Source organism: Ammodytes marinus (assembly GCF_949987685.1).
Source record: "Ammodytes marinus genome assembly, chromosome: 18".
In the NCBI taxonomy this organism is placed as follows: domain Eukaryota; kingdom Metazoa; phylum Chordata; class Actinopteri; order Uranoscopiformes; family Ammodytidae; genus Ammodytes; species Ammodytes marinus.
In genome coordinates, this window is record NC_137222.1 from 1,843,169 (window position 1) to 1,855,648 (window position 12,480).

The 12,480-nt window shown below is 36.5% G+C and overlaps 1 protein-coding gene across 1 annotated transcript in view; it reads right to left on the reverse strand.

Annotated features, from left to right (window-relative positions):
* Positions 1 to 2,531: 2,531 nt before the first annotated feature.
* The window catches only part of pi4kaa (phosphatidylinositol 4-kinase, catalytic, alpha a), a 55,855-nt gene continuing 45,906 nt past the window's right edge, over positions 2,532 to 12,480 (reverse strand). Inside the window, 9 exon segments of the mRNA XM_080046836.1 lie at positions 2,532 to 5,015; positions 5,445 to 5,528; positions 6,493 to 6,582; positions 7,084 to 7,243; positions 7,957 to 8,077; positions 8,918 to 9,043; positions 9,983 to 10,087; positions 10,471 to 10,651; positions 11,085 to 11,157. Of these exon segments, the coding sequence (XP_079902962.1) occupies positions 4,964 to 5,015; positions 5,445 to 5,528; positions 6,493 to 6,582; positions 7,084 to 7,243; positions 7,957 to 8,077; positions 8,918 to 9,043; positions 9,983 to 10,087; positions 10,471 to 10,651; positions 11,085 to 11,157 (992 nt within the window). The 3' untranslated portion in view covers positions 2,532 to 4,963.

Here is a 12,480-nt window from a genome sequence, read left to right on the forward strand (position 1 = left end):
CCATTCATTCACACACAGTCATACTGGTGGTGGTAAACTACCATAGTAGCCACAGACTGACGGAAGCGTGGCTGCCATTCAGTGCCAACGGCCCCTCCGACCACCACCTCAAACATACAGCAGTCATACACATTCACACAAGGCAAGGTGGGTGAAGTGTCTTGCCCAAGGACACAACAACCATGACACTGGTGGCAGAGCGGGGATCGAACCGCCAACCCTTGGATCATTGGCCAACCCGCTCTACCACCTGAGCCACGGTTGCCCCATCATTGTTTTTTTACCATATCATGTGATCAATGTATTGTTCCGCTGGGCTGAACAGAATTATGATCCAGACACAATACATTTGTAATGGTGGATATCTTCAACTCCACTAATACATCTTGTCTAAATATATTTAAATAAAGCAATATTAATCATAAATCTCTATAAAAAAATAAATAAAAAAACACCCAGCCCTTTATTATGTTATTTAGCCAGAATCCCAGCACAAGAATCCCCCTAATATTAAACATTTTAATAAAAATAAAATAAAAACTAGTTATTTTTAATATATTAGTTAATATAATATATATCAACGGAAAACTAATATCAATAAATAAAGAGATGCTTTAAAATCTATGAGTAAGAGTTTTTTAATATGACTATCTCCCAAGATCAATGTATTTTGTACTCATAAGTATTATCTAAATATATTCAAATCAATCAAAATCATACATCTATAAAAATAATAATTTACATTTTTTTTTAAAGATAATTTTTTTGGCATTTTCAAGCTTTATTAGATAGTACAGAGTTGAAATGGGGAGAGAGAGAGAGAGAGAGGGGGGGGGGGGATGACCTGCAGTAAGGGTCCACGGGTCGGATTCGAACCCGCGACCACTGCAACGAAGGTCGGAGCCATTATGGTACGCGCTCTATCCACTACGCCACCGGAGCGCCCCCTTTACATTATTTTTCACTTGGAATGCAATTAGAATCTCAACACAAGAAACCACGTATGTAATAGTACAAATAATTGAAAATAAAAATATGATTTCTTATTTTATTTTTGATCAATATCCATACATAAAGTGATGTTTTAAACCACAAAGGGCTTCTTCAAATATTCTTTTGTCCGTGTGAAGTGTCAGAAAGGTCAGAATTCAGTCCAACTGGCTACAGCACTCTGACATAACTCAAGTCTCTTTGTCTGTCTCCATTCACACAGCCATGGATCAGTAGAGATGCACTCTGCCTTCCAATCCCCATACTTCCCTACTTGTATTTAGTATGCCAGAAAAAGATTTAGGATGTCCCAATACATGCACGTCAATTGTAGTATGCTGAAAATACAAAAATGCCCCACTAACTCCAATAGTGTTTTGGAGTATTCGTCTTTATTCTTGACATTTCTCGATTTCATGAAAAATAAATCTTCCTTATCTGATTTTTTTTTCTCTCTCCTGTGGCCCCTAAAACTCTTCTGTACTTTAGTATGTAGTGTAGTAAAAAAGAAAAAGTATGTGATTTGGAACGCAGGGGCAGTTTCTCTGGTTTCTAGGGTAATAAATGAAGACCTAGAAATGTCCAGAAAGGCAGCTACACATTTTATCTGTTTCCAATGGATTTTTCTTCTGATTCAAATCACACATTTAAGTAATTTATTCTTTCTATCCATTTCTTTACTTTGAAAAGAATGGGGAAAAAATTTAAACAACTCTGCAATATCCAGCAAAGAATTTGAAAGCATCAGAGGATCACGATAACCACTGATTTCTGTGGACAATGCAGTTTCTGAGCTTGTAGAATTATATTTGCAATTGCAATTTACAAAGCCTGCTAAATTTTGAACAGGAGCATAATTCATTTTTTCATAAATATATTTTTCATCTTCAGTTAAAATCTTTTTTATTCGTCAGATTGATACACGTTTCATTTGTTTACGTTTTTTCTTCTGATTCAGTAAACACAATGAAGTATTTAGGCACATTTATGTGGACAATGCTGTTTCCGAACTTGTAGAATATATTTTTCTTTAAAATGTAGGCTAGAATTTGCATCTATTGCAATACACCAAGCCTACTAAATGTAGTTATATGCCTTTTTACATGCCTTTTTATTGCTTTTATTTTACTTTTTGTTTCGTTGGGTTAAAGCTGGGGTGGAGGATTTGGGGAGAAAATGGCAGTTGGGATAGAGATTCGAATCCAAATACCTCAACCGCTCCACTTGTTCTCTTTGGTCCCTCCCCTATGGTCCCTCCCTGACACGCTCTACACCAACAAAGTCGTGCCAAAGTGAATGGACAGTCCCAACAGCAGCCAATAAGAACAGGGAATCGGAGCCTCGCTCTGATTGGTCAAAGTGTACAGCTCATGTTAACTTTGACCAATCAGAAATCATATACCCCAGCTTTAATGTATTTCATGTAAACATTAAAGTATTATATCAGAAAAGACAACACAACAGTGACACATTTTTCTTTTTTACATTTAATCTTGAAATAAGACTTGTTTTACACATGATCAGAACAACAAGACGTGATTTTCATTTGAAACAGCAAAGATGTCAACAGACAATAAACTCTCTCTCTCTCTCACTCACACACACACACACACACACTTGTCTTGTCTATATTTGTGAGGATAACCATTTACATAATGCATTCCCTAGCCCCCTTACCCCAACCATCAAAAATAAATGTCTTACCCCACCTCTCACCTAAATATACAGTATTTCTTGAAACCTTAAAGCCAAGTCTTAACCTTCAGATAGTCTATTGAAGTAGTGAAAACTGGGGAAAATTTCCTCTCTACAATAGTTAAAAACTTTAATATGTCCTCACAAAGATAGCAAAACAAGCACACACACACACACACACACACACACACACACACACACACACACACACACACAACATATTGAATTGATCCCAGATAACAGTGGACATAGTGAAATGTCTGACTCATTTAAAATAACAGCAATTTAAGATTTAAAACCGACTACATTTAAAAACGTCTATATTATGCGTGATTAAAACAAGTTTTTCTCTGTACTTGAGGTGCTACGAGGAACTTTTAAATATTTCTGAAACATTCAAATTTTTTCCCTCTGATGATCATAAATTACACAATACAGTAAACAAGACCATCAGTGCAAAGAATGCTATTTTTATACAGTTTTTCTTAATGCCTTTGTCATGGGTATACTACGCTCACCCAGGAACAACAGCTGGCGTAGTAAAAACACTACCGCTTTTGTCCAAAGGGGGGCGCTAGAATGAACACAAACTGAAAGTTCCTCGGAGCACCTTTAAATACAGCGATTATTTTAAAGACAGCAGTTGCGACATAAAACACTTCTCACACGAGATTTGGGATGGAAGGAATTATAGCAACTTCAAACACACAAATACACAAACATTTCAATATCGAATTTTTACAGGAATATATTGCATAAGGTTTTAGAGTTGTAGGGTTGTTGTTTGTTAGTATTGTTACAGTCGTGTTTCCACAGAGCGTGTAGGAGAAATGGCTTAGGCTTTTTTTTTCATTTGAATCAGTAACATCAAGATTACCCAACAAAAAATAATAATAATGAAAAAATTAAATTAAATTAAAAATAAAACGAAATAAATAAAAGAAAAAGAAAAAAAGAAAAAGAAAAAGAAAAATTTAAATAAAAAAAACTATCAGAAAAGGAATGTTTCCACACTGTAAAGGGTTTGCAGGCATGTAGCATTGAACACCTAATAATCTGACACATTAACAAATATATCAAAGTCTATATTTCTATAGTCACATGCTGTTAAAGTATTTGTAAGCATGACCTTTCTGGGCTTCCGTACTTCAAATAACCTTGTGAGTTTTTTTGTTTGTTTGTTGTTGTATTTTGGATGCTTAGTTTCATGCCCAAAATAGGATGCTTTGCCTTTTTAAAATGACGTACTCTATAGGCCTACCTAAAAAAAAAAAAAAAAAAAAATCTAAATAAAATACAATCAAAACAAAAAAGTAGAACCATATTAATATGTTCTCGTAGAGGAAAAAAAAATCTCTAAAATACCGATTTTAAATTAAAAAAATTGCCATGAAGAGGTGATGATAATTAAACAGATAAAAGTTCTTAAAATCATCTGATAAATATGTTTCTCCACAGACGTATAACCGTCGAACTACCAGTAACTCGTAAAATCACGGAAAAAAATACCAGTAACGTTGATGCATTTTTACAGTAAATATTTCTATATTACTACAGCATAATTACTTTCCTATAGAGTAACCGTTAGATAAAATTCTGATTGAGTTTTGCATTAATTTCATGTTGATCTATCTAACAACACCAGCTTGTTTTTTTTCTTCTTCTTCTACTAAATAAAAAAAATATTGAAATTTTTGAATTGATCGGTTGATTTAACTGCATAACTATTCCTTTAAACGGCATATGGTTTAAATTCGTGAATTCTTGATCGTAGGCAGATGACGCCAGCTAATGAAATACTGTGATTTATAAAGTGCATAAAAGTGGATATAATAACAGCAATAGAAACACAATGATAACGATGATTGGACTACAGTTGCGTCGACAAAAAAACTACAAATATGGCTGCTCCATATATGGCCATCGTCGTCAAGTCTGTGTTGTTTTTGCGTAGCAACGATTTACAGCATTTACGAAGAAAAATACACTTAAAGGGTGGTTTTTAAATTTTCAAATAACCTCTTTCGGTAAAATACCTACATTGTTCTTTTAGCGCTCAAGTTAAATAAAGAACCGCTTGTACGTTATAAAATCCGAAAAGACTTACAGTATGCTGAATAAAATCGGAGTATCAGGGTAATCAAAAGTGCCATGTTGTTGCCTCATAGTGGTGTTAAGAGCGACCACTGCCTTATTAAAAACCTTCCACCAATCGGAGGGCTTGCATTGCTTTTGTGTATCGGACCAACAGCGAAAGAGGATCCGGAGAGAGAGACCCTCAGTAAGGGATTTGGTTCTGGTAATATTGCAGCATGTCGTAGGTTTTGCTCCTGTTGGGAAAAAAGTCAATGAAAAAAATGTTAGTTTGAGAAAAACAAAAGATGTTTTGATCGTGATGGTGTTGCAATATGTTAATTTGATGTTCTTCAAAAAAAAAAACATCAAAACCAAGGACTTTTCAGACCAAATTCCCTCAAAATTCTCTATTCTTGTGTATTTGTATCTATTTTCAAAAACTTTGAAGCCTTGATTTTCCCCACTTAAAAATTATTTAAAAAAATCCATAGTCACTTTGTTCAATAAACCAAGTCTATTTTTTTTAATCTTTCCAGAATTTCAAGGACCCACAGAAACCGTATTCAATGACCCATGTTTATGTATGAGTGTTTTCAAAAGCTTTCAATGCATTTTTATCTTTTAACTGCATGTGACATACGCTAAACCAGCTCCATAGAGGTGTGACTGTGAATGTTTCTTACCTGCTGCTGAGGAAGCAGCTCTGAATGACTTTGATGATGAACGCTGCGGCTTCTTTCTCACTCATCTGAGGATTGAATCGCCCTCTGTCAAAAAATAACAACAAAGAAACAAACTTTATGTAATGTGATGTTAAAGCTGGGGTATGTGATTTCTGATTGGTCAAAGTTAACATGAGCTCTACACTTTGACCAATCAGAGCGAGGCTCCGATTCTCTGTTCTTATTGGCTGTTGGGACTGTCCATTCACTTTGGCACGATTTTGTTGGTGTAGAGCATGTCAGGGAGGGACCATAGGGGAGGGACCAAAGAGAACAAGTGGAGCGGTTGAGGTATTTGGATTCGAATCTCTATCCCAACTGCCATTTTCTCCCCAAATCCTCCACCCCAGCTTTAATGAAAATGTTTCTGTTTACAATAATTTACATAATTAGAACAAGGAATTAACTATGTCTATGGGGGAACTGAAAAATTGGTGCCAAAATGTACTGTAAACTATTTTATCGGTAAAAAAAAAATCCCCAAAATCAAGATCAGAGCACCTCTATTCTTTTTTATGAACTGTATATTTGGAAGCAGCTAAAAATTCCAAATAGGACAATAATCTTGGTAAAAAATGATGTTTTACTATCAAAGTAATTTAATCATTTAAGACATTTCAACATATGAAAAGAACTATAGAAGAGTCACATCAAAAAGAAAGTTGATTTTCTATCCTCACACATGCGATTTATTTTTGGACTCAAGCAAGGCAAGGCAAGGCAAGGCAAGTTTATTTATATAGCACAATTCAGACACAAGGCCACTCAAAGTGCTTCAAGAATCATGTTATTATGTTAAGAGAACACAAAAAATCAGTGTTCAGGAAAAATGAACCCTTTGATTAGAAAATGTGATTAAATAATAATAAAAAAAAAAATAAAAAAATGCTTGGGAGGCGATTGCTCTTCTTGATTCAAAATAATACATTTAAAAACACAGAAAAAAATAAAAATAAAAAATTGATCATGTTATAATGCTGTATAGCTGCATGATGTCAGTTGAACTCACTTGAGCAGTTTGATGGTCTGTCCTCTGAAACATGGAAGTCCAGTGTCCAGCATGAGTGTTACCAGGGAAACCACTGCGTCCATGTAGGGCCTGTGTGATCGGAGGAAGATTCAAATAACAACAATAAGGGATCAACACCACAATATGAAAGACTGTTTCCTTTAAAGCTATAGTGCGTAACTTCTGTCGCCCCCAATGAGTAATTCGGAGGAATTACAACAACCCTGTCGGTGTTATCTACATGAGGTAAAGCCTTCAGTGATGGCACATGGATTTTATTCCTTCTGCTGTACCTCCAGGTTTTTTCTTAGCAGTAGAATCAACAACTGAAACATTTCTTGGGATTTTTCTGAGCTCCTGCACCAGTGTCCGGGGGGGTTGGGGGGGGGGGGGGCGACACCAGTTTGTAGACGCTGCCATACTGAGAAATACAGCAAGAATTTTGTGGAGCTGATATAGGCTTAATCAACTTTGTGTCAACTTGTTTGGCGATGGCTTGAACGTAATCAACATTAATTCATATGAAAAAGTTAGGCACTATAGCTTTAAAACAGCATTGAGAGCCTATTTTTTTTCTTTGCCCTGTCTTACCGTACAGCCAGATACCCGCGGACACACATCTCCATGAACCACTTGAAGGGCGTGGCCTCCATCTTCCCTCCCATGATCATAACCATCTCGTCGGTCAGTTTGATGTCCGGCTCCCAGCCCAGGTTACCGCCCGGGGAACTCTCAAACATGAAGCCAAAGTCTGCAGGACAAGAACAAGGTTAATATGAATACAGACAATCATTATAAAAGGCATTTACAGATGAGACAGTTTTTTTTCCTTTATTTTTTTTCGTGTGATAATTTTTTTTTTTTTTTTTTTTCAAAGATATTTTTTTGGATTTTTTTTTTTTAATGCTTTATTGATAGTGTAGAGACAGAGTTGAAAATGGGGCAGAGAGGGGAGTGACATGCAGAGAACGACCGCGGGCTGGAATCGAACCCGGGTCCGCTGCTGGCCGAGGCCCATGGGGGGGGGACGCCCTACCAACTGAGCTAAGGGCGCCCCCCGTGTGATTAATTTCTGCGTTAATAATAATTATGAAACCTGTGTTTAAAGAATAAAATGTTGGTCTTTTTTTACCCGAATTGTATAGATTTATGCAAAGAGTTAAAATGGTTTTAGTCGCATGAGGTGAGCAAAGTCCTGGACCTTGTATGGAAGCTCTTTACAAGTATCATATGACCTCAGTTAGGTATAAAAATAATAGATGAAACTCATATAGCGCTTTTCAAGAACTCAAAAGTTGCGGTATAAAAGCCTCCAGAGAACTAAACAGTGGATCCATATGTGTGTGAGAGAGTGTGTGAGTGAGAGTGAGAGTGAGAGAGTGAGTGAGTGAGTGTCTGGTGTGAGTGTGTGTGTGTGTGTGTGTGTGTGTGTGTGTGTGTGTGTGTGTGTGTGTGTGTACGTACCGATGTGTATGAGGTGTCCCTTGCTGTCCAGCATGATGTTTCCGTTGTGTCTGTCTTTGATCTGCAGCAGGAAGAGCAGCAGACTGTAGGCCGCCATGCTGCGGATGAAGTTATACCGAGCCTGGGGGGGAGGAGAGGAGAATGAATGAATGAATGAATGAATGATTTTATTTGACCATTTTGATATAAAAACATGAACAGCACTCTGTCACACATTAAAATACATAAAATAGCCAGGGAGGGACAGACACAAAAAAGCCCGAAGGCTTATGTCCATTGTGGTCCCTGTACACAAAATATACACATACATAAAAATCACACACATAACAATGACCCCCACTAAGGCAAGCCTTATTATGCCTAAGCCATTTTTTTAGGGCCTTTTTAAAATTGCCCAAACTCCCGACCACCTTGAGTGCTCCCGGTAACCTGTTCCACAGTGCAGCACACGTATAAAAAAAGGAATCCTTTCCCATGTTGGTCCACTCATTGATGTTGGAACTCATTGATGTCTCAGAGAAATTATGCTTTTTATTTTATTTTAAGCACTTTTTTTGAGTTTAGACAATGCAAAGAGAAGAGAATGCAAATATGAACAGATAACACAACACCCTACCAATCCCAAAGGGTGTAGTCAGTCATTCTGGAGAACGCTTGTTGTCTAAATCAGTGAATATCTCCTCATGATCCACCACTACCTGTCTGTACTGTGTGTGCTGAAAAAATATCCAGTGTAAATACACAGCCTAGGCTCTGTAAATGGGAATGTTATTATGTTACACACAGTAGGCGGATCGTGAGGAGATATTCATTATTCATTATTATGATTATGACAACAAGCGTTCTACAGGCGGCTGACTACACCTTTAATGGTCAGGAGGTAGAATTCTCTAAAAGTAAAATCTCATTAGTGACTGGGGAATATGTTAAGATTCTAACATTACAGTTAAACCCTCCGTACCTTCTGGAATGCGAGTGTGGACTCGTCTCCGTACTGGTTACGGAAGTAATCGTACATTCCGAAGTCCGTCTGTCGGCCGAGCTGGTCTCTGGACTTACAGTCTGGGATGCACTCGATCACACCACACTGTGTTAAAAGAGAATCAGTTACTATAAAAATGTATTATGAAATTTAAATTCTTGGCCATCATTCTAATAAATTATGAGCAATTTATGTATCCAAACCACCTATTTGGAAACTATAACAAATGTATATAAACTGATAAAACCTTTAGTTGTTGACATATAGAATATTGTAGAAATACTCTCAGGGTTTTAGCTAACCATACTTGCAAAGCATTATTATATAAAAGGACATTTTACTTGCAAAAATAAACGTTATACATTCATGCACACTTGTCCTACCTGATATTAAAAAGGACATATTATATTCATTTTCAGCTCTTTGTTTCTGATGTTGGACTCCTATTCATATGCTTAATACGACAAACGTTAAACTCTTATCTGGAAACTGTCGCCGTCTTTCTTATTTTCTAGAAGTAAGTTCATGAATTCATCTTACCCCTGGTTATTATAAAAACTGAATTATGAACTTTCTGGTTTACTTGTGTGTGCGTTCATTTATGCACAGTATCTACATTAGGACGGGACACTGCAGGTGAATCGGGTAAAACAATGTAACTTATAGATATCATTATGAAACTCTGCCAGTTGATTACTTACATTAAAACTATTTTTTTTGGATTACAATTTTTACAGAAATCATTGATGAATTGATTGATTCAATTTATTTCAGACATATATATAAAAAAAAAAAAAAAAAATAGAATGAAAAGACAATAAATAAGCAAAAATTATGTTTAAATTATATTTTACAAAAAAGAAAAAAGAAAACGATTTACATAGATTGATATGATATGCCTGAAAAGGAGTAGGACTAAGTATGAAGTTATTTAATCCTACCCCCTTTTACACAATCATTGATAATACAGGAATCAAATCAAATCATTCAAATCTTGTTGTACATTGTATTACAACGATAGAAGGTTTTCGATTGTATTCTTACCCCTGGTGCCGTAGCAACCACTCTGTATGGGAACACAAACAGGTCCAGACCCACAAGCTGGAAAATGTTCTTGAAGAGACCGATGATCTGCAGAGCCAGCATATCCTGAAAGACAGAAAATATGTCAAACTCTGCGCTTCAATCCCCCATACTTCCCTTGCTATTTAGTATGGTAAAAATTTAAACAATGCACCTGATGACATTCCAACTATGACACTTTTAAGATGGCGGCACTAGGCCTTGGTCCAAAATATGCAGAAATATGGACATATGAGACCCTTTCTAAGGGAAAAAAAAATTATTCAAAATTTTTTTTCAGGTATTATGCACTAAATTAAATGTACTTATGGATATTATAATTACTTTCTACAAAATCTGCTAGGAAATAAAACCCAAAATTCTACACACTGCAGGTTTAATATTTACCTTTTGAAACCTGGAAAATAAAGTTAAAATAAAAATAAAAAAATAAAAATAAACTGTGTTACCTGTCTGCAGTCATCTCCCACTTTAAAGATGGCCGCCTGCCAGATGATCCTTCTGGAGCCGTCTGGATTGTCCTCTCCGTCTTCCATGGAGTCTGTCTGGCTGCGGAGACCTTCCCTCTCCAGCTCACTCACTCCACAGCGCTTCACCTTAAACTTGGCCAGGTACGGAGCCTTGGCAGCACTGTGAGGACAAAGAAAATGTTGTTTAGCACCTGATATAATGGAATAATTTCAAAATTATGTCCTTTCTCCTTAAAATGGAATACATTTGGCGCTTAAGGTGGAGTCAGTGATTTTGGAGAACGCTTGTTTTTGTCAAAATCAGTGAATATCTCCTCAAGATCTGCTACCTGTCCGTACTGTGTGCACGCTTAAAAAAAATCCAGTGTTAATATACAGCCAAGGCTCTGTAAACGGGCATGTTGCTAGCTCTCACAGGCCCCATTTGATTACGGGTCCACATACATCTCTAGGTGAAGTCGAATCCAATCAAACTATGAGTTAAATCCTCTGCAAGTCTGATTTGTGACACAATATATTTTCGGATGTACAGCTCACAGACTCTGCTATGTGTAACACAAGCGGAGTGAGGCTAGAGTAAAACCTTTCGTTACCTCTGCATGGGCGTTCCAGACTTGTAGTCGATGTCCAGCACGATGGCTTCAGGGTTACTGGGAAGGTAACAGCCTGGTTAAAACACACAGAAGAAACAGAAAAAAAAAAAATCAATTATTGTATATTATTCTATCTTTCAGTATTACATTTTCATAAATAAATAAATAAACCAGTTGAACACAGGTCACCACTTCTGACATATTTCTTTATTTCTTTGAGGGCTGGAAGTTTTGCTCTTATTATTATTTTTTCGTTAAAAAGGATTTTTTTTTTTTTTTTTTTTTTTTTTTTTTTTAGATATTTTTTGGCATTTTTATGCTTTATTGATAGTGCAGAGAGACAGAGGTGAAATGGGGCAGAGAGGGGAGTGACATGCAGAGAACGACCGCGGGCGGGAATCGAACCCGGGTCTGCTGCTGGGCCCGGCCCGGGGGGAGGGGGCGGGGACGCCCTACCAACTGAGCTAAGGGCGCCCCAAAAGGAGTATTGTTTAACACTTAATTTAGTATTAATTTAACCTTATCTAATGATTTAATTTCCCCTTAAAGTTAAGCCTCTGCCTGTTCAGGGCATTTGAAGATTTGATAGCCAGGATAAAAACTAGTCAAACGTGGAATCATTTTCTGACATACTTTTATGATGCAACGTCTTAGAAAAGAGCTCAGGAAATGAGTTAACACTATATAAAGGGTTATTGAACTGTCTGCTCCGATAGATTGTTTTGTTTACAAGCATATCTATTGATACATTTTCCTTCTCCCTTTTTTGGGTTTTAATTTTTGAATATATCTGAATTGTAACATCTGAATTGTAACATCAGATAAACATGTGCTGTAAAATAAACATTTTAATTAGGGCTAAAACAGTTCTTGGATTAACTCGAGTCACTCAATTACTAGAAAATAATATTTTGTATTGTAGGCTGTGGAGTGACATGGAACCTCTTATTGGCTCAAGTGAAGTGTCAATCAAACGGTCAGGGTGAAGCTGACATTTTCAAACAAAGATACCGGCGATGTTTCTATTATACATTTTCTCTTCTATATTGCGTTGATTAAAGTAGCCTGGGACTTAAGAATTGCATTGCCAATGACTTGCTGTTGTGCATACTCCCAGAAAACTTGAGGTCTGCTGCAACTCTCAGTTCTTTTAAATCGAGTCTGAAGACTTTTTTGTTTCCATTTTAACCTGCAATTTTTATTTTATTTGCTTCTTTTATTCGCTTTTAAATGTTTTATAATGTGTTCTATGTATTCTAATCTTGCCCCCGTGAAGCACTTTGAGTGGCCTTGTGTCTGAATTGTGCTATATAAATAAACTTGCCTTGCCTTGCCTTGCCTTGCCTTGCCTTGCCTTGCCTATATGACAAAATATCATCTTAAAATCTGGTTTACA